General features: G+C 39.3%; 1 protein-coding gene across 1 annotated transcript; it reads left to right on the forward strand.

Moving 5' to 3' along the window:
• The first annotated feature begins 525 nt into the window (after positions 1–525).
• On the forward strand, positions 526–25,883 carry RNASET2 (ribonuclease T2). The gene is made up of 10 exons (XM_009957726.2): positions 526–557; positions 4,179–4,283; positions 7,800–7,866; positions 14,040–14,095; positions 15,030–15,087; positions 15,894–15,964; positions 21,025–21,138; positions 23,606–23,651; positions 23,870–23,944; positions 25,285–25,883. The coding sequence occupies exons 2-10, from the start codon at positions 4,195–4,197 to the stop codon at positions 25,474–25,476; spliced, it is 768 nt and encodes a 255-aa protein (XP_009956028.1). The 5' UTR covers positions 526–557; positions 4,179–4,194; the 3' UTR covers positions 25,477–25,883.

Consider the following 25,883-nt stretch of genomic DNA (forward strand, 5'->3'; position numbering starts at 1 on the left):
GGTGAGATTACCGGCGTGCGCGAAGTTCGGTGGGGTTTGTGGGACCGGTAAGGGCTCAGATCATAAAAGGGTTCCATCTCTTATGCCTTAAACTCCCTGTGAGGCAAATCGAAAGTCAGCCAAAGCAACTGCAGCGTTTCCCAGAGTTAGGAAAATGTTCCCCTTTGTACTCTTGTCATCAGCTTTGGCATCCTTCTGTCACTTGCAGGCATCCCGCTTCGGGTTCTCTGCTGGTTTGCATTCTTGGTAATTCATGAGCACATCTTTGTAATAAAATGTGGTGGTTGTTTATCTGGAGCAAGTGCTTTATGGTGTCAGGAAGTTAAATCTTACAATGCTGTGCTAAATGTAGAGCAATGTGTTAGTTAGTGTGTGAAGAAAGCAAGGTGCCGCCTTCGGCAGGACTTCCCCAGGAAGCCAATGGAAGGGCCGAGCGCAGCGCCGAGCTCCCACCCAGCTCGCTCTAGAACCGCTGCTGCGCAAGTTCTGCTTTGAGTTGCGCTTTGTGAGAGGAGTAGCGAGAAAGTTCTGCTGAAAAGCTTGCTGTGTCAGTGGACGTGAGTATCGTGTCTGAAAATCATTAAAGTGCTTTTGGTAGTTACTTAGGCCAGCACTCAGGCTTGGGATGAGTAGTTAGCTGGCAGCAGGCTGTGGAGGTAAAAGTTGTCAGAGCTGAGAGCGTTATAAATGAAATTAATGCTTCTGGAGTACAGTTCTGTAATTTGGCTGTCTAACCTGTGGCAGAGGTAGCGTGTGCAGCCTTGATACCAAAACCTGGGTGTTCATTTTTGTACCTTTTGGTGCCAGGCTAGCTGCCCTCGTTCTCATCTCTGGCCGTGGTTGCCGACACTTAGCTGTGTGTGTGCTATGCCATCAGCTGTGGGAGTCCTCTAATGCTTAACTGCTCTTCTGCAGCCTCTTCTCTGTTCTTTAAGTCTGTGTGCCTGAACTAAAGTGTAAACTAGGAAATTTTGTATAAATATGGGGTTTATTAGTCAAGCTAGTTATTAAAAGCAAAAAAAAGGAAAAGAGTAGAGTACAGGTAATTAATTGGTAGTGTGCAAAAGAAGCATGTACTGTGTTAGCAGCCCCCTCAAGATGGAATATTAGACTTTAAACGTTAGTAAATGTGTTAAAGAAAGATTTCATCACTTTTTATGGCAAGTTCTGCCTAGTCCTTGATAAGCCTGTGCAGTTAATTTTGATACCAGCATTGAACAATGCTAACATAGCTGTAAGTGACCTTGTCCTGACTCAGTCACTAACACACACGCACAAGTGTGTGCATTCTTATCCGGGTATAGCAAATCAAGAGTCATCCCAAAGCTATTCTTATTCTTCGGAATTTTATCTGTATTGAAAATGAGTCAATAGCCTAGTTTCAAGTAATGATTTTATGTATGTGTGCATGTTGCATTTTGAAGTTTTAAGTTTTCTTCATGATGAAGTCTTTGGAACATCATGCCTTTTTTGTAACTAACTTTCATAATATGAAATCCCTGCTTCTTCTTATTAGAATAGAATTGGTGTAAAATTTTTTAATCTCTTCTTTCTTTTGTATTTGTGGAATTAGTAATCCAGTGTAATTTTTAGTAAACAGAAGCAATTTTTACTAAAATTGGTTGTGCTTCATACATCTTAGTTCTTAATACAGCTTTGATTTGTATTTCCTCAAATCTGCATCATTTCGGTACTTTTCAGGTGAAATTGATGCACTTTTCACCTCCCACCAACAATGTCACAGACGAATAAAAGGTCAACTTGAGTAAATCACTCAGTCTGTCACGGTAGTGTCATGATAGCCACAATGTTGTCCTCCAAGCTAAAACCATAGAGAGAATTTGTGTTGTTTATTGGTGGAAAAAATGTAATTTGTTATGTAATAGTTATGTATCAGGGGCTTTCAGATCTGCTCACTGTCTGTTGTCCCTGCATTCCAGTTCCAGGGTGCAGAGCAATATGCAGAACAAATCAGTACATTCCAGTGTTCTGATAGCAGCATTTTTTGAGGCCGCCCTCTGTTTCTAGTCATTATTTGATCAAATGTAAAGGTCGAATGAGAAAGGGAGAGAATTGCTTTTATGCTTTTTTGCAACTTAGTCACTGGAGAAAAAAAAATGTTTCTTTGTGCCTGCTTAAGTTATACCAGTTTGCAAAAGGAATGCCATAATGCTTGCTGGCTTATTTTTTATTCCATCATCTGCTTCCTTAAGGTGTTTTTTCCACACCCTTGTACAGTGCAGCCTTTTTTGGTGATGCTGTGTGACATGATTGTTTTTTAAGTGGTACTTTCTGCTCGCTGAAGAAATGTGCTTTTTATAGGTAGGGCAGAACCTTATATGAAAACTCCTTACATCTCTCTCAATGTTTTATTTTGGATAGTTTATCATGCAGAAAAACAAAGTTGAAAATAACAATAGATGAAATCATAGGCAGGTCTATAAGACTGAATCTCACAGTATTAATTCCTGCTGTTCAAGTGATGAGACTTGAAATCACTTTAAATGCAGAACTCTTGGGGAAATTTGATACCTGGCAGTTAATTACTTATTTGTGATTTTTTTGTACATTATGCAAGTATATACATTTCTCAAATGCAAGGTGTATGTCTTGCTTTAGCTAGCTTTTGATGAAGATTAATTCTACGTTTTCAATTGCTTTTGTATACAAGTAGCACACTCCAAATTATTTGAAGGTTTTGTGCTCATCTTGCCTGGTGAGTGAAAATCTTTTAGGCCTTTTTTTTAAGAAACTAGATCAGAAAATTAACAGTTGTCAGCTAATATTTATCTAGTAATATCTTCTATTAGGCCAAGCCATTTACTTTGGTAATATATCCATTACAAATTAGAAAGACATTAGCATATGAAATGGAGTAATGTCTTAAAGGCTGTTGTTTCTTCACAGTTTAGCAAAACCTTGTGATAAGGCTAGCTGGTTAACTTTTACAATTGTTGCCCAAACCCCTCACCAGTTATGAAGTCTTGACACGTTTTGCAGGCTGGGAGGCTGCCTCCTGTGTACGTCAGCTCTGCCAAACCATTAGCAGAACTGCGAGGGCTTCTGGAGGGGGCCTGCAGGCTGTGCCCAGTGCCACCCCACAACGGTGGGAAAATGGGCTCTTGAGCCGTGGATCAGAATTACACTGGACTTCCTAAAGTTAGCCTTCGTGGCAGAATCGGCAGCGTCTTTACTGGTGTCAAAACAGGTTTTATTTGACTGTTATTAGAAAAGATTGTTTTTACAATCTTAATAGAAAAAGGGATATGACTTGTGTAGTGAGTGATCTTAGAAGGGGCACTTGGGTTACACAAAGTGTCTTGTAGTGCTTTTTTTAGGGTTCTCAAAATGAGAAAGATCGAAAGTAGGTTTGGTGAGGCATTAATAATTGCATGTAAATACATGCGTGTACATCTGTTTCTAGCATCTAGGAGGTGGCATTTGAAATGGTGTGAAATGGCTGGTGGATACAGGAGGCAGCTGGGGTTTTTTGACTTGTGCTAAGTGAAAGTCCTCCTGTTGGTGAAAGTTAGGTTGATTTGGTTTTTGTTTTTTTTTTTCTCCACTGATTTCTAGGGTTCTTGAGGTAGTAGGCAGATTGTGCATGGTTTTGTAGAGGCCATCTTGGGTTTATAACAAGAACAGAAACTAATCTGGTTTTAGCAGCAATTTTTGTAACATCAGTTTAGTAGTCGACTGGCATTTAGAGAGCATTTCATTCTTGGACATCACACTTCACTTCCAGTGGGTTTCTAATATCAGTCATGGTCAGTCCGACATGAATATTCAATGTTAAGTTCAGTTTCTTTAATGAATCACTTTGGGCATTTGAGCTGACCACAAGTAGAGTCTTACATTACATGAAGTATGGTTGCATAGAAGATTTGTATATCTCTGTTTAGTGGAAAGTGGCTCTATTGGGACTGTGTGCAAGTAAAGAAAAAAAAAAGGAAACCATGGTCTCATCGTTGATGCCATTAGTTTCTGAAAATTAGCATACATGCTGGGGAATCAGGCACAGCCTTGAAACAGATCCTTGTTTTACCCATGTTGTAAATCTAGTCTAGAGTTGATATTACCTGCTGTTTGTGACATAGTTGTGTTTTTCAATGTTTTAACACTTGCAGTTTAGTTCATTGGGTAAGTTACAGATGTCCCCTTTTATCACCTTTTTACAGCTATTTGATTAACAAAATGAAGCCTGCAAAGCTGCGCTATTGGTTTCTGGGTTGGTTTTCTATGGCATTATGTTGTTGGTGTACTTCAGATAAATTCACTCAAAGGTAAGTTATGCTTCAAAAAGAAATCCCTGACAGTTCTTTCTTAAGTGCAGAGCAGTTTAATGAGTGTAAATTTTCTTATTTTATTATGTGCTTTTTTTGATGTATTATTCTTCCCTTATGTGACTGGTAAAATGAGGCATCTACATTAACTGAAGGAATGGTGGTCATGCCCAAGAAAAGCTTTATATTTACTAATATGTCATCATGAAAAAAGAGGAAAACTTAAAAACTTTCCAATCTTGCTTTAAATGAATCATTTAGACTTGTGACGTAGTAATAACAAAAGTCAGAAATATTTTGGGACCTGTGACAAAAAGCTGGAATCATCCCTGTGGCATGAATTGCACCAACTGTTACACTATACTTTTTGTAATATCTTTTTTTTTTCCTTGCTGTTTTCTCAGTTCCAACAGTTTTAAATTCCTTTTCAGACAGTATCCCAACTGGGGCTGTATCAGTGCCACACAGCCTTGTGGTGGTGGTTGTACTTGGCAAAATCTGAGCTTGAATGCCAATGGGTCATGGGGGAACCCATCCCAAATCGCACCCTTCTGTGCTAAAAGCTCAAATTCCTATTGCATTATATTAGGAAATAAACTTTTTTCTTTCTTTTCAATGTTTTGGCAAGAGAATGGTTAAGGGTGCTCGGTTCAGTGCTGAAGTTCATATAATGGCTAAGTTGCAGCTGACTGGTAGCTTAGACACTGTGCTGAAGTTTCTTGAATCCCCAGGACTCAGGCTGTGGCTTGGCCATCTTGGTGGCAGAGGCAGCTTTATAGACACACAGTGCTGAACCACACAGAGCAGGATAACTCAGGTCAAAAAAAAAGAGAGATACCCTGGAAGCCGGATAGTATTGAAAATGGCTTTCCTTGGATTCCAGATCTAAGCTTAAGTTTATAAAGCTTGCTCTCTTTAATAATCAAATTTTTCTGACCTATCCTTAGCCAAAAAGTGTGTTCTAGGAGAACTTGTTTTGGCACGTTTGTCGTTGCCTAAGTTCAGCTGCTATCTCCGATACAGGTGAAAGATGCTAGTTTTCCTAAGCAATAATTTTTTCAAGCAGGGTAACCAACTGCTCTGCAATATTGGGGAATTCTTCTATTCAGGTTTCCACAGCAGGGGTAAAGACCAGTTAGAAATATTAATAGTTTTCATTGTGGCTATGCTTGATTTGTTCCAGGGCTCTTATGCTAAATTATTTAAAAAACACAGATATATGTGCAGGCTTAAGAAAAAAATGAGAAGTGATGTAACATGGGAGCATCTCTACTTCCTCAGATTGAGAAGAATTAGCTTTCTCATATATTTTTTTTGTGTAACCTGTGGCAAGCACTAGCAAAGGATGTGGCTGTTGGCTTCCAGAAAAATAGTTTTGACAGTACTGCATGTTGTGCTGTCAGTTTGAACAGTTGTTGATTATGTTTTCCCACTTGCTGTTCTATTTAATCACTTAGTGTGGTTGAATATATCTGCTGTAGTGTCTGAAGCAACAGGATTTTTACCTACTTCTAGTTTATCCAGAATAGGTCTGCTCCAAGTTATTGGAAAATGACTCTGTAGAACTGGCAAAGACATGATATAGGTAGGCTTCCAACACTTTTTGAACAAAATTGTTAACCTTTTTTTTTTTTTTTCCTTCTGCATAGGAATAAGATAGTACTGATGCCTCCGTGAATTACTGATATCTTTATTCTAACAGGCCTTGGAACACAAGTGCTTTTGTAACATATGGGATATTCCTTCTTTAGATCTTCCTTAGGTAACCTTAAGACTGTGTCACAGTTTGATTATTTATTAAATGTTTAAAAATTACTTAATTTGTGATAAGCATTTTAAAAATGTAGTGTTTATCATTTTACAGACATTTAATTCAAAGTCAGCATTTTTGAGAGTATGGTTTTGGTGTGTTGGCCCTGGCTGGAGGCCAGATGACCACCAAGGCCACTCTATCACTCCCTTTTCTCAGCTGGACAGGGGAGAGAAAATGTAACGGAAGACTCATGGGCCAAGATAAGGACAGGGCGAGATCACTTACCTATTACTGTCATGGGCCAATCAAATTGCGAATCAAATCAGAGTAGGATAATGAGAAAATAAAAACCAAATCTTAAAACCACCTTCCCCCCACCCCTCCCTTCTTCCCAGACTTAACTTGACTCCTGAATTCTATACCTCCTCGCCCTCAGTGGCACAGCAGGTTGTGGTCAGTCATCACATGTTGTTTCTGCAGCTCCTTCCTCCTCAGGGGGGAGGACTCCTAGCACTCTTCCCCTGCTCCAGCATGGGGTTCCTCCCACGGGAGACAGTCCACGAACTTCTCCAATGTGAGTCCTTCCCATGGGCTGTGGTTCTTTATGAACTGCTTGAACATGGGTCCCCCACAGGAAACCTGCTCCAGCGTCAGCTCCTCTTTCTCCCCAGGTCCTGCCAGGAGCGTGCTTCACCACAGGCTTCCCATGGGGTCACAGTCTCCTTCGGGCATACACCTGCTCTGGCCTGGGGTCCTGCATGGGCTGCAGGTGGATATCTGCTCCACCATTAACCTCCATGGGCTGCAGGGGGACAGCCTGCCTCACCATGATCTTCACCATAGATTGCAGAGGAATCTCTGCTCTGGCGCCTGGAGCACTTCCTCCCTGTCCTTCACTGACCTTGGTGTCTGCAAGGCTGTTTCTCTCACATGTTCTCAATCCTCTTTCCGGCTGCAGTTGCGCAGGGCTTTTTCTGTTTCTTAAGTATGTCATCCCAGAGGCGCTACCACTGTTGCTGATGGGCTCACCCTTGGCCAGGGGCGGGTCTGTCTTGTAGTCAGTTGTCAGAGGCTCTGTTGGACATGGGGGAAGCCTCTATCAGCTTCTCACAGAAGCTACCGCTGTACTCCCCTGCTACCAAACCTTGTCACACAAACCCGATGTGATGGTTTTAACTTTACTTTTTATTCTGAATTTTTTTTTTTTGATGTAAAAGGTTGGAGACACGTGCAAAATCACGTTCCATCTCCTGCAGTGTCAACTACATTGCTTATGGTTGTTTTTAGTCTTTCTTTTTTAGAACAGTAGTTACAGTTGCAAGAATGTAGTATACTTTCTTTTCAGCTAAATCACCTATCAAGAAGAATTAGGCAGTTTTTAACATTCCAAACAAAGATATCTTTTATTATTATTATTATTATTGTTGTAAAAGCTTGCCAGTAATAACTCTTCTAAATATAAAACAGAACAACATGTTTCTTTCATATTTAAGAAATGGAAAGCATACAGAGATAGAATGCCAGGAGTTGAATTTGTTTAACAATGGGGGGAGGTATTAGCGAGTTTCTAAATACGTTGTTTCTATGTGATTTGTTAGTTTGGTCCTGCTGTTTTTGGAGTTCTCAAATATTGAGATAGAAGCCATAAACAACAACCAGCTCTAAAATCAATGCATTATGCAAGTAAGCATCATACTGCTGGCTGAAGGTGTTGCTCTTTTTGAAATGCTCAAGGAAAAACTGATTTGTCTGTCTTTCTCCAGTGACAGCCACCCTCATACCTGGAAGAAGCTGTATCTTGCTCATCATTGGCCAGTGACTGTATGCAAGGTGAGATTTTTGTGTTTTATTCTTTTATCCCAACAAAGGTAGCCTTGGACAATAAAGTTTGAAAACAGAATGAGCAAAGCCCATTGAGCATGTGATCTTCCTTATGCCCTTATACCTTTATGAAGGCTTTCGTTGACCTTGGTGCAACCTTTGCTACTTCCCTGCACTCCAGACCAGCAGTAAACAAGACAGGATTGTGGCGTGTTACAGACGCAATGTCAATGTAGGACGTGCCATACATTAAGCCTTAATTGCTTGTTTTATATTTTGTGATGTCTTCTCAGTTGTAAACTTAATCCTAGACTTTTACCAGACTCTCCAAGGAGACTTGCATGCCTTATCTAACAGAAGACAGCAGGTTAGTACTTGAGCTGTCTGCTGCACAACAAGTTTTAGCTTTGTAATGTTGGCTCCAGCATTTTAGTGATAAGTCATCAAATGTAGATTGAGTCAGGAAAAAGAGAGCTATAAAGCTGTTATGGCAGATGTCTCTGAGCATTTCTGCGTTTGAGGGGTGAGAACCAAAATGAGCCCAACCTTCCAACATACGTCTGTCAAAAGCACAGCGAAGAGGTGTACTACTTATGTCCCTTTTGCTATTAAATACATACTACCATCTGATAAGTAGCACATTTTTCCTAGGCTGGAAATACTCGAAGGCCTCTTCTCATACAGCTGAGTTAAAAATGTGCTATACTTCAAAATGAAAGATGTGATCAGATTTACCGACACAAGGATGAAGAGCCCTGTGCATATTAGAGAAGCTTCAGTTTTGGGCAAATGTCTCTGGGGCCAAAAAGGTCCTGATTCAGGGAGACTTAGGTTTATTTATTACAATATTAGAGTCTTATTTTTTGTGCTTTAGGTACTTTTTTATTTCTGATTCCTATTTCTGGAAATACATTTAAAAGCAGCAAAAGTCACATACTGTCTGTGAAAGTAGAAAAGTAGATGTACTTTACATTAGTTAAATGTGGAGGAGAAGTATCAATAATAAAACTCAGGTGTGCATGACTAATTGAGATCAAGGAGTAGCTACTGTTTTTCGTTTGTTTCCCTGTTTTTGATGGGGAATAAGGGCAGATTTGATGCAATTCATATCTGATTTTCTGTTGAGTAAACATCACTGTTACTGACTTCAAGCAGAGATGTTGGTGTTGAGGAGTTTGTAGTGCCTGGCACAAGCGGGCCTTCAGAGTCAGTACCAGTGCAAATGCTTGTTTGCATCTCATTCATGTAATCAATTAAAAAAAATTAAAAAACAAACCAAAAACCCCCACAAACCAACCAAACAAACCCCCCCTACCAGCCAGTTTTCCCACTGTATATTCATACTGGCTACAACTCTTAATTCCAGGGTGGTGCTATTGGTAAATTGACAAATAACCTTTATGACCTCCCAGTGAAATTATAATTAATAATTGAAGATATTAAGCATCAGAAAATGCTGGCCTTCTGACACTTTGTTGATTCCTTATGATCTTCAGGAGTAAGAGGTGGACAGAAGCATTCCAAATGAGTGAAGAAAAAGTGAAATTAAGATTGTATTGAGTGTTTTTTTGCCCAGTTTCACATCACTGAGTCATACAAAGAATCAGAATCTTAACTATACTCCTGTAACATCTTTCTTGTTGCTGACATTAATGTAACAGGAGTTCCCAAATTTCAGCTGTGGGCTTTTTTTCTTAAGTACATAGATTCTTTTCATGTTCAGTGTGTTTATATATGATTGCTATGTTATTTCAGGGAGGAAATGTCATTCTTCAGTTTAAGACTGTTGACATGATGTTGAAAGGAAAAATAGCTGTATGAAAGAAACTGGAAAACTCATTATACCATTTATGTAAAAAACCTTTGAGAAACTACTTTGTGCAAGTACCTATTAGTTTATGCTGCATATATAAAGGAATGTGATTATAGACTGCTTTGCTACAGACTGTGTTCTTGATAGGTGTGTGGATGACCTACATCTTAATTCCCACCTGTTTTGCATATCTATGTTCTACCTGAAAGGAGGTTGTAGCGAGGCGGGGGTTGATCTCTTCTGCCTAGTAACAAGTGATAGAACAAGGGGAAATGACCTTAAGCTGCACCAGGGGACGTTCAGGCTGGATATGAGGAAGAATTCCTTTACTGAAAGGGTTGTCAGGCATTGGAACAGCCTGCCCAGGGCGGTGGTGGAGGCACCATCCCTGGAGCTATTTAAGAGATGGGTAGATATTGCACTTAGGGACATGGTTTAGTGGTGTTGGTAGAGCTAGGACAAAGGTTGGACTTGATGATCTTGATGGTCTCTTCCAACTGAAACTGTTCTGTGATTCTATGTGTTCAAAAAGTTTTTCAGGCTTTTTGAAGCCCTGAAGGGCTTTTTTTCGATTCACTGGGCACAGTTCAGCATGCCAGAAATTTGAGGATTCACATCTCCCAGCTTTTCCTGTGCTTTAAACTGTATATGTTCAGCTGGTTCTTTTTAATACTGAGTGTGATGAGCACAATTAAACGGGAAAGTAAGTGTTTTATAATCATGTCTTTTAAACTAACCTGTTAAAATTAAGTAGTGAGTATCATGGAAGCAGTAATAACCCCAGGACTTGAACTACTTGACTGCCACAGTGAAAGGGTGAAGGAGGAAGAGAGATGTTCTTCCCCCTTGTGTGATTAGAAATTCCAGTACCGTATAATTGACCTAAAGTGACTATGTCTTCTACAAAGATATCCAGGCTAAATTCACAGACCTCCAGGATTATGAATTTAATGTTCCCTTAATAAATTGTGCCTGTGGTGCAATTTATTGAACTTCATGTGGCTAATTCGTGTCACACTTAAATTTTTTGGTCACAAATTAATGTGAATCCTGTTAGGTGGAAATAGGAGCAACTGAAGGGCGAGAAGAGGGACTTTCCCCCTCCCTTTTTGTGGAGTTGTGAAGGTCTTTAATTCAGGAACTTGGAAAGAGAAATATTATTGCAGCTTTTGCATCTTGGAGATTGCAAAAAAGGGATCTTCTGTGGGTGTTCCTTTGTGAAATGGGGAAAATCTGGTGCATGTTTGTAGGCTATTCAATTCCTCCTCTGAGAATGGGAAGGGTGATAAAGAAATGCATACTAAACCCTGCTGTCATCTGCTTTTTACTGCACATATGTGTTAGTCAAATGAAATAATCAGAGAAAAGACAACAGAATAGGTTGGCGAACAGAACAGCCTGAGATCAAGTTTGAATGTAGTGGCCGATGAAGTTGATTTTATTTTATTTTTTCAATATGAGAGAAGAAGTTTTACTAATTTCAGGCTTTGGCAATAATTTTATAGCCAAGGCTTAAAGGAAGAATAGAAACACTGTTTTTTCTTCTTTTTTTGATAAAAACAGCAGTAGTCACATAATACAGAAAGAGTTAAAGCGACTAAGGTGAGGGCAGCACACTATCATGATCTAGCATTAGATCAAGAAGTTCCTTAGGTAAACGGATACCTTTATTTCTTTGTTTGTGTATTAAGCCAGGTGTGTCAAAGCAAGTCCAGCTCTTGACATATGCTATTTTGGAACAAAAGCAAGTTTTTTTCCTAAATGCTGATTGTAACTCATAAGGGAACTCTTAATCTATGCCTCCAACTTCTCTGTGACCAAGGTCTGGTTGAGATGTTTTTGTGGGTCTTCATCTTCTATAAAGATAAACACATGAAAGGTTTTAACTTATCAGCTCGTGCTAGAGAGGTGTTCAACAAGAAGTAAATTTATTTCCCTCTCCTCCCACATTTTTTCAGCAATCTTACAAATTTTGTCTATTCATTGATTGGTTTTACTCCAGGGTGTGGGGAGAAGGAGGAAGGGGAATAATTACACACTGTTTGGGGGAGAGAAGTTGAAGAGGTTAATTCTCTCCACAGTTTCAAAAGGAAGGATTTTTCATAGCAGTTGTGATGTTTCACGACAAAATAACACTTAAAATTGATCTTAATTAAACAGATGGCCTACTTAAACAGGGTGGTTGAAAGGGAGAGTGGGACTAATTATTTCACTTCCCAGAAGGTGACTGGGGTATCGCTGTGTGATCCAGTAGCACTACGCTCTCCTATGTACAAGCTGCTACACCATTTGTGACTTGAGCAGCTCTACAGGTAACACTTCTGTGACAGTTTGATGGTGTTTCACTTTTTGGCATGTCAGAGGTGAAAAAAGCTCCCACACTTCTGGCAGCCGCTGTTTGTCCTATGTCTCAATGTTACAAATAGGCTTGTCTATCTGCTGCAGTGTTCCCTCTCAGCACGGTGGGTGCTGTAAAGGCTCACTGGCACTTTTCTCAGTGTTACAGATCATGTATGGTTGATTTGGAATGGTTTGATTGTCAGATTGCTTTAAAACAGGAGAAAAACAGTGTTCCTTTTTCAAATTAATCTGGATATAGAAGGCTTTCTGGGGTCCAATGCCTACTAGAAAATATACATTTGTAACTCTTGTTTTAAGTCAGTGGTTGCATTAATGCTTCAGCAGTCAGTATATGATAAACAGGAAGGCTGACAAGAAGTGTTTTTGGAGAAGCAGCAGTGGTACCCAGCTTCTCAGACTAGCGTGTGCTCATTTTATGTTACTGATTTAAAATGAACATTGGAAAAATACTATGGCTAGAATTAAAACGAAAGGGGAATGAAGCTGGCCAAAGCATGCATTGTATGTTGCACAGACTCGTGGTTCTGCCAGCACACAGTGTGACACCAAGAGCCTGATGAAATGCGTAGAAGAAACTGCTAATACAGTTAGTGCCGTGATAGGGGAGAACTGATTCCAAATTAAAAAAACTCTGGGCTTCCCTTCGGCGTGTCTGACAACTGCGGTTAAAGATTGGGTAAGGAGCACAATTGCACTGTTCTTGTTACCACCCTCAGCTGAGCAAGCTGGTTAGCTGTCACGTTGTTTTTCAGTGGATGATGCATTTGCTGCTGGCTATTAATTTGCTGTATTTTGGGCTAGCCAGCTGAACTCTTTCAGCTTCACAAAGCTTGTGTCATGACAGCAGCCATATTGTTTAGGTCTTTGCAGTGTGTGTTGGTTGAAAATATTCCTTTCAGGAAAAAAGCTATTGCTGGATTTAATTGCTTCTGTTATTGGTGGCAAGAGAGGAGAGGAAGGAAATAGGCACAGAACAAGAAAGTCTTGCAGAGCTTGCCGTTTTGCTGCCACTGGCCTGTGACTTGTGGAAGGCAATTAGTGAGATTACAGGCCTCTCTCTGCTCTTGTCTATGCTTTGCTCTTGCTCTGGCATCACATAAAAGGCATTGTGGCATAATTAAGACAGGATGCAGAGCCAAAAAGGAAAGCTGCTGTTATGAGGATGAAAGTCTGAGAGGGTTGTTATTTAATGGTGAAAAGTGTTTACTAAGAAAAGACATGTTTACTAAGCAGAATAATCAGGGAAAATACAGTAATAGTCTTCTGTGATGTATGAACATGGATTTTTTTTTTTTTTTTTTGGGTTTTGTTCAGGAATATGTACTGTGCTCTAAACAATATTCAATATGTGGGCTATTTCTCCTGCATTATGAAAAGTTTTGACTGCAAGCTTTTATTTTGTAGGAATGTATATAGTTTTTTGTCTTCTCCCTTCCCTTGTCCCTCAAGTCAAAATATTTAAAAACCATATTCTAACCATTTTACTTGGAATAAGCAATCTATTTAATCTCTTTGTATTTTTCCCTTTTAATACAAAAACAAAACTGCTGCTGGATGCTTAAAGGTGATTGTGTTCTTTTCTAATATTCTAGTTTATTTTGATGTTTCTTGTTTTAATAGCTCTGCACTCCTCAAAAAGATCTGATGATGAGAAAAATACAGAGAGCTGACACCTGGAATATGATAAACGCAGATTTAGCTCCATTCATTTAGCATGGATCAGGCTACTTTCTATTACCTCACAACCTGGTCTTTGTCTTCTTTGTACACTGCCAGTTCAGGATGCCTCCTGATATTCACTTGATCTGCTTCAAAATTTTAATGCTAGTTGGTCTCTAATAAGTGGCACAATTCTTGACAGCTTCAGGTAACTGGAATTCACTGATTCCTGATTTGGGCAAGGAAAAGTTCTCATGTCTCACTAGAGCTTTGGACCACCAGTTTATTTTTCCTCTAAACCATTATCCGTAGACACGTATAACAAATATTCTCTATTTTTTCTCCACAGATGAGTGCTAATGATTGTGAAGACCCTCCACAGTACTGGACAATCCATGGACTGTGGTATGATCATGAAGTGTTTTTTATTTCAGCCTGTAAAGGAGAATCGAGTTTTGTACCAGGATGCTTAATGCTTTTTTTTTTTTTTTTGAGGGCTTAATGTATCTTTTTTATGATTCATTGAAACAAAAGCCTTCATTTTCTTGGAAATCAAAACCCTATGGTCTTATCACTCCTGTATCTCATGACTCGCTGAGCTCCTGAAATCCTCTTGCCGTTATGAGCATTTTATTTATACATCTCTATAAGAACAGTAATGTTCTCAAGCAGAAAGGGAAGTATAGTTTCCCCTCTCTCTTTTTTTTTTTTTTTTTTTTTTTCCCCTTCCTGATTACACAGAATTTATAAATGTCTCGTGACTGCTTGTGGCTTTAAGCATCTTAACTCAGCACAAATATTGCAAAAGTACCGGAAAAACTAATTTGGTTCAAAGGAATCAACTCACTGGAATTGGTGCCAATGGCAGCAATTCAAAGGTTTTCCTCACAAATTCAGGGAAAAATTCAGTACAGGAGTTTAAGCTATGCATCCTGGAAAGGTGAACAGCATTATGCCTAGATTTCCAGTGAGTGTCTTGTGATACTTGCAGAATCATCACTTGAGGCAGTGGTTAAAGAGGTCAATGTCATTAGTGACATCATATGCAAGATCCTTCCATATCATTTGTGCCCCCTGTATGTCTTTTACACAGAGGGAGGGGAACTGGAGGGCCTAATGAAGAGCCTCTGCATGGGAAATGTTTTTGTCATAATTAATGGCTTGAATTTTTACTTCTAAAACACTGTAGATGCTGATGGGGTTACTTGCATTTTTAAATAAAATCTCTAGCTGTGATCTTGCGTGTGTAAAATTCAGGATAATGATACAGAATAGAATGCTGTTAGTTACCATTAGTGAGTTAGGAGATTCTCTTTTCACTTTTATTTTGCTTCCCTAGGCCTGACAAAACTGAAGAGTGTAATAGGACATGGCATTTCAATGTCACAGAGATTAAGGTATATATTTAAGACAAAAACAGTTGTACCAGGCAAAGCTGAGTGCTGTTACTTTTGTTCATCGTATATGCAAAACCTATGGCTTATAATGTGTCACTCCCAGTGTTTGCTGAGACGTATGTCTCACAAATTATTAGGTGTTTCTGGTACTACTTGGAATTGCAATGCTTGTGATCATTAGCAGCTGTTCCTACTTGATTTTGTAGATATGCAGTTTGACTCGTTCAGCCACATCCTTCATAAAAACAAAATCTACAGAACATAGGTGGTGGATCTGCAGTGGCAAAAAGCACCTGTGAAAAAGAGGTTACAGTCAGTCCATGTTCTCTCTTCCATTTTCCACTGCAAAGCCAGAGCACAGAAAATAAGACTTCAGAGTACATTTGTCTGTGTGTTTTCTTGGAGGGCATGAGTCCTTATTAATTTTTTTTTAAATTAAAAAAATTTCTGTATTTTGTTCAAAAATGTTGTAAGTGGGGATATGAAGCTTAAGCTGACAAATGTGAAAAGCTGCATGATTGAACAACTTCTGTAGGGACAGCTGAAGGAAAATCTTACTCTGAGGCAGCGTGTCGGTATTAGTACATTCAGATATTTAGATAGTTGTACCTACCTCTTACGTCCAACAACAGCATTTTCAGAATATTGGGGGAAAAAAGACCTTTTCTTTTTTTGCGAGTAAATGTTTCAGTTGGGGATGTTGAAAGATGAGGCTTCAGTTCTAGAATATGTACCAATGTATGTAGATGGTGTAAGAAGCAGCTTTTTAACACTGCAGGTGCATTTATTAATTGTGGTGTTTTTAGGATCTTATGTCAGACATGAGACACTATTGGCCTGATGTGCTTCATTCATCTCTGAATCGCACCCAGTTCTGGTGAGTATAAAAAACCCAAAAAAGTATGTTGGATATTATTTTATAAAAAAATCCAAGTTAGTAATTCTTCAGGTGAGATGTGCATGAGAAGCAGAGTCCAGGAGGCCACTGAAAGCAGTCTGTCTTGTCAGTCTCGTTTACAAAATGAATCTGTTTTCTTGTTAGAGCACCTGCAAAATGCAGCTGTTGAAGAGAGGGCTATGCCAGAGGTTTTGGAGAAATGAAACTCAACCAGAGAGAGAGAAAACATGTTTCCTTCTTTTGCCCCAGGGAGGAGAAGCAACTGCTGTTGACACGTTAAATCTGAATAGCAGCACTCCTAGGATGTTAGAGCTAGCTGCAAGAGCAGTTTCCAGGACTCTTCCTAGCTAGCTTCACTGTGTTGCTGGCCTTGAGAGACCTTTCCTTTTGGGCTTTCCCACAGAGGAGGGTATGGAAAAATAGGTTACATTGGATCATCCTAGCCACTTCTCTTACTTATTTTCATAGCAGCCTAAAATCAGAACTGAGAATTTATTTGAAGATCAACCTACTTGGCTCATGGGGAGGGAGAAGGAGATTTTTATCTCCCCTGACAACAGTTCTGTTTTCCTTCTTGTCCACGTTTCCCTTTGCTTCTGAACGATCAGACACTTGAACCAAAGAGCAGTATGGGTGGTATTTGAGTTTACTCAGCCTTCGGTTTGAGTGCATTATTTTAAACTAAAATCAGTGGCCATTCAAGTTAATTTGCTGAGCCATGAGCTGCATCAGCCAAGGTATAGATATGCAATTTGTTCTTCCAGATCTACAGTGAAAGCGGTAATATCAGATAAGAAGCAGAGCACATAGCTAGAGGCAGTAGCATTTAAAGCCACATCAACTATAAGTGCCCATCATTTTTCCCTTGGATTGGATGGCTGTTTCCTCCCTGTGTCACTAGGAAAAAGCTTTGAAGGGAATGTACATCTCTCTTAGTGTTGTCGTTGCTCTACAGAAGACGCTTGTCCTGAAAGTCTTAGACTGGTTCCACAAGTGTCTTATGGCAACCTAAACTTGTAACAGTCACAAGTGGTGGTCTTACTTTTTCCTTCCTCCACCCCTCTGTTCTTGCACAGTGTGGGGGAGAGCATGACTGCTTTTTTCTGTGGTATCACAAGCTTATGCCGCTTTACAGCACTCCTGGAATTAGAATAAGAAAAAATGTGTTGTAAATCTAGCATCTCCCATGCCCTGACCACCTACCTGTTCATAAAAACAGATGCATACCAGTCCTTATTTACTAAATGAGCTGTTTTGGCAGGAGCAGGTATGAACAGATACAATGAAAACCTTTTTCCTTTCAGTTCAAGGCTACCAAATAGCACTTACTTCAGTACCTGGAAATATAATTAGAAATATCATGAAAGCAATACAAAACTCAGGTTATATCACTGTAACTAATATTTTGATTGATGGAGTAATTCAATCCCTTTCACTAAGATGACAAGTGCAGTGTAACTGGCAGCTCGAACTGCAGGTTTTGTAAATGCAAGGTTTTAAGTCAACTGAAAGCCAGTAAGATCCCATCGTATGTCTCCCTTCAGGTAAAATACGGTATTTCAAAATTTAAAAAAAATAAAAATCTATATAGTGTAAAAATCCCAATACAGCAGAAATAAGAATCTGAAAATAATACTGACTTTTCACAGTTTTCATTGTGGTAGACTAAAGGCATCTTAATTGGGTAAAGAACATGAGCAGTGACAAGCAAAATGGATATTGAATGTCTTAGCATATGACATCTGGGTTTTTCCAAGACTGCTATAATTGTGTAGTTTGTTTCGTCCTGGCTTTACCTCTAACTGTAGCCCTGGCTTAAAAGGGAAAGTAAGGAATCTTCCTGGTGATTTTAGGATGGCTGCTGGTGCTTCTGTAAAGAGAATTGCACATCTCTGTTCACCTGGTTAACTTACGAACTCTGACAATTGCCACCCAGGAGTTTGAACTGGACAGGATAGAATGCCTTAGTACAGCACAAAATGTTTTGTGTGTGCTTTGTATCTCAAAATTCATTAACTGAAACCATCCCTTTTATAATAGTTAATAAATTTTTGGACCAAATAAAAATTTCTAGACCAAGAGAATTTCCTTCAGGATCAGTTGATACAGAAGAAGGAATCAGTGGGACAGTGTGCCTGTGGGACAACTGGGTGTCCCTAATATTCCACACTTCGTGGGCAGCACTTGCAGCTGTGCTTTACAGACCTTCTTTATTCTGACTCTAATAATGAGACAGTCTTCAAGCTGGGTGGTTTCTATAATTTTTGGACCCACCTGATATGCTCCAGACTTTGTCTGTCACGTCTGCATGACATTCTGTTTGGGGAACTCTGTCCTTTTTTTAACATAACAGGAAGCAAAATCTCTTTGAGGTTCAGCTTCCTTGCCACACAGTTGAGTTGTACCAATTTCGTTCCTTTGCATTTCTGCAGCCCCCTAAGACTTCATTGAGGACTTACCTTTGAGGTATGCAAGTGGAACATTTATTCTTAGCAGCACCGTAGAGAAAATGGTGGAGAAGGACAAGTTATATAGTGGAACCCAGTCTGGTGCTGTAAGCCCCGCTCCTGTGCACCTGCCAAAGTACTTCTGTCCTATGAGGAGGAAAAAACGTTCAACAGAGTTCTTGACAGCTCGCATATGTGCTCTGTGCTACTGCCTAGCTCACGTAGAATTACTTTGTCTTGTGGTTTAGGTGAAGGATAATGTGTCTTGGTGAATAACATTGAGACCTTAATTCTTTTGATTTCTAAACAAATTATTTTATGTTATTCCTGGGTACCTGAAGCTCCTTTGTTTCTAACTGCTTCAGCTTGCATTTAAATGGAAAAAGTGAATGTGAAATTTCATATGCCTGTGCTGAATGGTCAGAATTAGCTGTATCTACATCATTATTTTTATTTTACATGGCTGTGCTGCAAAATAAAGTAATACTGCCAAGACTGTCATCTTAAAGTTTCAGTAATTGTTTTGTAGTGACTCTAAAGTAGCTCTCCATTATGGAAGCTCACAGGACTGATTAAAAATCTTGGGCTTGGTGTATTCTTGGCTTGCTGCAGCTGATGATGCATGAGCATTGTCTGTGGGTAGCTCTGTGTGTTTTGACTTGGGATCCCCACAGCCCCATTGCCTGGGCCTTGTGATCAGTGTGAACTGGACCAAACCACTCTAATAGCAGTTCCATGTTAGTAATAATATGCTTCTTGAGCATCATCAGATCTTTGGCCCTTTACTTCTGCCTTCTTTCTGGAAACAGCAGGAGACTTAAATACAAGTACTACTGAAAGCCTTCAAAGACAGTCACAACGCTTTACCGTCAGTTTTACACACATGCATGCATATATTCTCTGAAGAAAAATTGTCATCATACACACAAAGCCTTGCCTCCAGCTTACTGCTGTTTCAGTAGCCCTTTGGATTTGACTGTTTTCTGCTTCTGGTCCAAGCTGACTGCTCAATATCTCTTGCTAAATTTACCCCTAAAAGATCTTCCATTGTCTTTAAAACTGTGTTCTCTTTTCACAGTAATTTCAAATCCCTTGTCAGGGAATCTGCTCTTTGGCCCATGTAAAGTGGACTCCTCCAGGCAGTAAACAATTCACTTGACATGCAGTTGAGTTGAGTGTTATAGGCAAGATGAGAACTCTCCACAAGGCTAAATTTGGGAACGTATAGTGAAAGTCTTCCAGTAATGCATCTTCTCACCTGCCTCAAATGTCTTGATGACACAGCTACTTTATTTGTTCTCTGTTAAGAAGTAGTGCACGAATGTCTCTAGATAGAAACGTAGCTTCTTTTAAAGTGTTTTCATTCCTTAAGAAAAATCTGAAGTTTTTGATATGAGTGGACAATTCAAAGGCAGGCTTTCAAGTGAATACTAGTTGTTCTTCTCTTTTTTTTTCCATGAGGTTCTTAAGGCATCATAAGGTCAGGGAATGCTGTGGTACTGTCAGGAATTTGTGATTACATAATTTCTTGTGTACATCTGCTGAATTGATACCTACCTAATACAAGTGGCTTGTGAAAATTTCAAAGGAAAGAATGGGGGGGAGGGAAAAAGACACCAGTCTTATTAAAGATCATACTGTTTAGTCTTTCGATAGACTTTAGAATTGATAGAAATGCATTTTGAGCTTTGCCCATATTTGGTCCTATTTGAGTTTGTCTGCCATAAAATTGCAAGAGTTGCTGTCTTTTACACTCTATTCCGTGATATTAGAAGACTTGATGGTGGAATAGAAGCAAGACTTGAGAGCAAGTGTATGAAAATACTGCCACAGGCCAAAGTAAAAGTTGAGGTAACAGTCATCTTAGCAGCTTGTGCAGCTTCGTTGTTCCACCCAAAATAATGGTTTGTCTCTTCAGTTCTGAAAAAATTCTGGTGCTTTGAAAGTACATTTACATAAAAGACTCCCCTAAAACCTATATAAAGTTTAGAAATACTTGTTTTCTAGGCAAATTCTTACCATTCTGACCTCCGAACATCTGTGTAACACACTGAGAGACCTTTGTATCATAAGAGCGCAATACATGCTTGCTTCATAAATTCCTTTATTATTTCAAAACAAGCTGTTTCAAAGGAGACGGCTAAAAAAACCCAAACACCCAAACTGTTTGGGCTAACAATCTAAAGAAACACCCAAACAGTGCTTTTGGATTGGTAAATTTTTGCCATACTCTATTGAAACAAAGTTCTCTTAGTCAGCTTTGGAATGAAGTAATGGTTTATTCCATATCACTATCCATCTTTTCTCTTCACCTTGCAATGTCCAGTCTTAAAAAGATAGTTGATAGGTGCAAAATCTCTTGGTAAATGATTCTACTAAAATATATCTATATATAGATGTTGCTGTAATTAAAGTGATGGGGGTGATCTTTCTTGGTTTTGCTTTTTGCACGTGCAGTATTTTTCTGAGCGCAGTGTCTTACTTCACACATGTAGCCTTTCAGCTACTTGATTTAAGTATACTGGCTGGCTTGTGCAGCACATATCTGCAAATAACATTTTCTAAAACTTAAATTTTGCTTTCTTCCTGTAGGAAACATGAGTGGGAGAAACATGGCACTTGTGCAGCCACGCTTCAGATCCTTAATTCTCAGAAGAAATACTTTGGAAAAGCCTTAGAACTCTACCAGCACGTTGATCTTAACAGGTACATAAATTAACTCAGTGGTCTGCCTCTTATTTCAAACAGTTTCTAAAAGTTTCAAATCTAGCCTAAAAAAGGTCTAAAAATCTGATGGCAGAGGGGAAATGAGTATTAGCATAAATTAATTTCTGAAGTTCAGAAGAAGGGTTGTCTACTCTGAGAAGCATGTCTCTGTTCACTTCAGAGTCCAGTAAACCAGCAGTGTTCTTTGCAGCATCATTTTAGGCAATATGAGCCAGTGAATTTTGAGACGCTGTATTGGCTATATCTCACCTCCAAAAGCTATGGTACCTGTAAACTTCTAAATCAAGTGACAAAAAAACCCCAAACTTCTGAGTCAAAACAAACTACTAAGGCCCAAACGCTTGTGTTTAGAAAAGACAGTGCTCTGCTCAGAGGAAAGGACAAGCTGCAGGCGAAATCATGCAGAACATCCTGGGAAAAAATGGAGAGGTAACAGCAAGAGAGGATGTCCTGAAGGGCGGTGTTCAGTCACTGCAGGCAGACCTGAGCTGTCCAAACAATCCCAATGTGACGTTCTTGCTTTGTCCTAGGGACTGAGTCCTCCCCATGGTTTCAAAAGCACTGGCCATTCCAGATACAAAATCTTGGTGGGAATGTTGTGGCTTGTCCGAGTACTGTATGTACACATTCTGGCTGCAGGTGAATGCCAGAGGCCTTTCCTGATCAGTGCTTGGTATGGGTGGGAGAATATTTGACTTGGATTTGTTGACCATGAATTGTCTTTGTGTATAAGACGACAGTATCTGAGAGAGGATGTAAGTTCTTTTGTATCTAGAAACATACCTTAAAAAAAAAAAAACAACCAACCAACAAAATTCTATTTGTGTTCTCTCAGTGTCTTGTCCAAGCAGCCTCCTAACAAACTCTCATTCACTTTGCATATGCACAAAGGAAATATGTCTTTCTCCCACCCCCACCTCCTATTTTTTGTAGGCGTCTTGTAAAATTTAACCAGATTTTTCTAGGCATAGTCTTAAGAACATGTCACATGTAGTGTTAAAATTAATAATGTCTGATAAGTCAGTTACCTAAGTAGCTGTGATGGTGTGACTAAAAGTTTTTACAGATGGCACAGTTACCACTTATGTGATTCTATATGAGCATGTATAACACCAAAAAATAGAATAGAGACTGAAACATGTTGAAATTAATTGCCCAAATCATATTCTCCATGGTAAAAATGAACATATTTAAGTTAATCTTTACTGAAAAGAGTAAAAAGTGCTAATGTTCTCATTGTACTTCATTTATACTTGAATGAGAAAAAGTAGTGTTAGTGATTAAAAGAGTGTTTCTAAAAAATAAATTATTAAAAGAGGACATAGAGGAGGTTTAGATTGGACATTAGGAAAAATTTATTTACCAAAAGAGTAGTCAAACATTGGAACAGGCTGCCCAGGAAAGTGGTGGAGTCACCAACCCTAGAGGTGTTTAAAAAACATGTTGATGTGGCACTTTGGGACATGGTTTAGTGGGCATGGTGGTGTTGGGTCAACGGTTGGACTTGATGATCTCAGAGGTCTCTTCCAACCTAATAAATCTGTGATTCTATGGCATCATGCAAGCTCCTGTAAGAATGACAGAACATCATCTGTTTTATTGACCTCCTTATATCCAGTGCCAGATGACTATCACAAGCAACTAGACCTTTAGTCAACTGGGTTAAATCTGCCCTCTGCAGAACCTGACCTTTGAAGGGTTGAGCATTTTCAGCACTCATGGATTAAATCCTGCGAGATGCTGAACATTCCCACTCCTTACAGAAGTCTGGAGTCTTGGGTCCTGAGTCTTGCTGTCAGCTTGGAAGTGTGAACTTCCCTCAGTACTGAATCCAAAGGAAGGGGTATGTAGGCTGAGGTTCTTGAGAGTTACCTTGTTTCTCTTATGTGAACAACCTTTCTTCTTCAAAAACATATTAATCAGGAAATGTTTCTGCCCTGACATTCATATTGATCCAGATTTGTGCACCATGTCCCTCTTCCAGTGTGCTGTGCTCCCACTCCAGCAAGCCCATGTGTTAGAACATGAGGGTGTCTAGAACAGCCTCACAAGTCTGCCTCTATCTCCTCCCAGTGGCAGAGCACAGGAGTATGGCTCAAGGCAGGGGAAAGGAGGCAATTAAACTGTGTGCCCTACCTGGTCCTCAACGGAGCATTCTGAAGGTCCAGTAAATAACAGCAATATTGTCTGAAGACTCAACTCTCCCAGCTCCTCAGATTAAGGCAGGGGAGAGGATTCTTCCTGACCCTGCCAAGTTGGATGGGAAGTGGCCTTTCAGAAAAGGGGAACTTTTTCTAGGCCTGGCAGAGGATGGAAGAAAAGTTTCCCTTGCTCTCCATCACTGTAATGCTTGCCAAGTTCTCACTAAGATTATCAGTTTACCTGATGATTATGAAGTTATGTTTGCATACAGGAATAACAGAAAAATGTTTTCTCTTTGTTTCAGTTGTCTCCTGAAAGCTGGGATAAAGCCAAGCAGTTCATATTACCAGGTAAGAGGCAATCTTTTATAAAACAAAATATGTGCATGTCCTTTTTTTTTTTTTTTCAGCAGGAGTCAAGGAATTTCTAAAGAATAAGTGATCTTTTTTTAATTGTATAATTCTTTAAGGTTGTGCTTTATCTAAAAGTTTTTGTGAACTTAAGTGTGGGAGCTGTTGGAAGGTGTGCTAGTGACTTACCAATTTATATAAGCTTTTTAATTTTTCAGATGACGGCCATAAAGGAAGCTCTTACAAGATTTTATGGTGTTACACCAAAGATCCAATGTCTTCCTCCAGAAGAGGTAAAAGCTCCAAACAAAAACACACCCCCCAACCCCCCCAAAACTGAAAAACAAACAAACAAAAAACCCCAACAAAAAAAAAAACAGTTTTTTTTTTTGTTTTTTAAAATTTAAAAAGAGTACTTTTTATCAAAAAACAAAAGCAGAAGTAGAGTGAAAAGTCTTCAGCCTGACGAAACTTAGGTCTGGATGTTTCTTGTGTATACAGCTCTTTGCAGATTAGATATTGCTTGATCCTTGGAGTTGAGTTCATAAGAACATTGCTTACATACTAGCACCACTGAGTTCAGCTCATGTTACTGATGCAACAGCCTTTTCTTAATGCAGAAATACTGTTGGTGGAGGAAGTGTCCATTCTTTACCTAATAACTTTGCTGTTAATATACATACCCAGAAAGTGGGAGTGCTGGGTTTTAAAGGTCTCTTGGTCTTAAAAGATTTGAACCTGCATCTCTTGCATGAATCCTCTAACCACCTTGCTAGAGGTATTGCTATAGCTGAGTGTTTTCCATTCTTCCTGCTAAAGCTTTATGGCTATGTAGCAAATTAATAGAACCAACAAGAGTGAGCTGAACAGAGCCAGTGCTGTTGGCCTTGACAAAGGTGTGGCCTATCAGCAGCAATCCTTCCTTCACTGGACATGGCTCATGTGTTCTCCATGAAAGTTACTCAATGGACAGAATCCTTCAGAAATAAAGCAGCTCAGAGGCTTGTCTGTCAGGTTGTTCTCAAAACCCCCTACGTAAAAAGGTACAAAAAGGCATTTTGAGCTTCACTGTGGTTCAAGGTGACTATTGTTTTGTCTTGTTATGTCTTTTGTTTTGAGCCAACAGCATCTAAAATTTCTGTGTTCTTTTCAGTAAAAGCTATTATAAAACCAAGTTTCTTTTCTCCTTTTTGAAGAATTTTCTTTGCCTCAGTTCCTGTCCTGCTACAAAAGAGTTAAAAGGTGTCTTTTCAGGTCACATGTACCTTTCAATATTCACAGAGTTCAGCCAGAGCTGCTCATTAAGGTGAACAGCTTCTGTGTACTGTGCAGTTTTGGTAAATGCTAAGATAATCTGTGTTACAGCATTTCATAATAAGACTTACTAATTAGGCAGATTCCCCAAATTGTTACTGAATTGTGTTGTTGAAATGTGTTTCCTTGTCTGCTTGCTCCTTAAAGACAATACTGTAAGCTGTTCAGACTGGATGCCTCTGATACCCATCTCCTTCACATTTTTCAAGTGGGGAATATACACATAAGCACTACTATATCCTATAGATAAGGCAATATATTGAAGAATTTATTTATTTTCTTCTCCCCATCATGCTGATCTCATCCTTCATGTTTCTAGGGTGAAAAAGCACAAACAATTGGTCAGATTGAATTCTGCTTCACCAAAGAACTGCAGCTGAGAAACTGTACGGCGCTAAAGGGTGAATCCGACCCAATGCAGGCTGACTTGAAGCTTGGAACTGAGGAGCTGTCTGTCTGCAGTGATACTCTCCCAACCTATTATCCTTCACAGGTCCAAGATCACAAATGAAGCCATAAGAGTTTGAAAAAACTTTTTAAACGGCAACAAAGCTCAAACCCTTAAACATTATACCTTGGAAAGCAGTCTTGACTTAACAATATTACAAAGCCCTGTCCATACCACAGGCATGCTGTGACGATTTCTGCTGGAAACACGCTTTGTTTGCTATTAAAGGAGAATAGTCCACATTGTAGTATCAGTTACACAGGCCAAAGTACTGAATTGTGGCTCTGACATTGATGGGATGAGAATCTGATTTACAGCTTTGCTTCGACTTTTTGGCTTGCTTGTGGTTGAATCAATGTTCAAAAGAGAGCTGTGAATTCTTAGTTTCACTTGCATTTAAGTCTGCCACTTCAGCCACTTTTGGTTTTTGACTGTGAGTCAGGGAAATAAAGTCATTCTTTGTTTTGAAA

This window comes from Leptosomus discolor, chromosome 2, assembly GCF_034619465.1.
Source record: "Leptosomus discolor isolate bLepDis1 chromosome 2, bLepDis1.hap2, whole genome shotgun sequence".
Taxonomy (NCBI): Eukaryota; Metazoa; Chordata; class Aves; order Leptosomiformes; family Leptosomidae; genus Leptosomus; species Leptosomus discolor.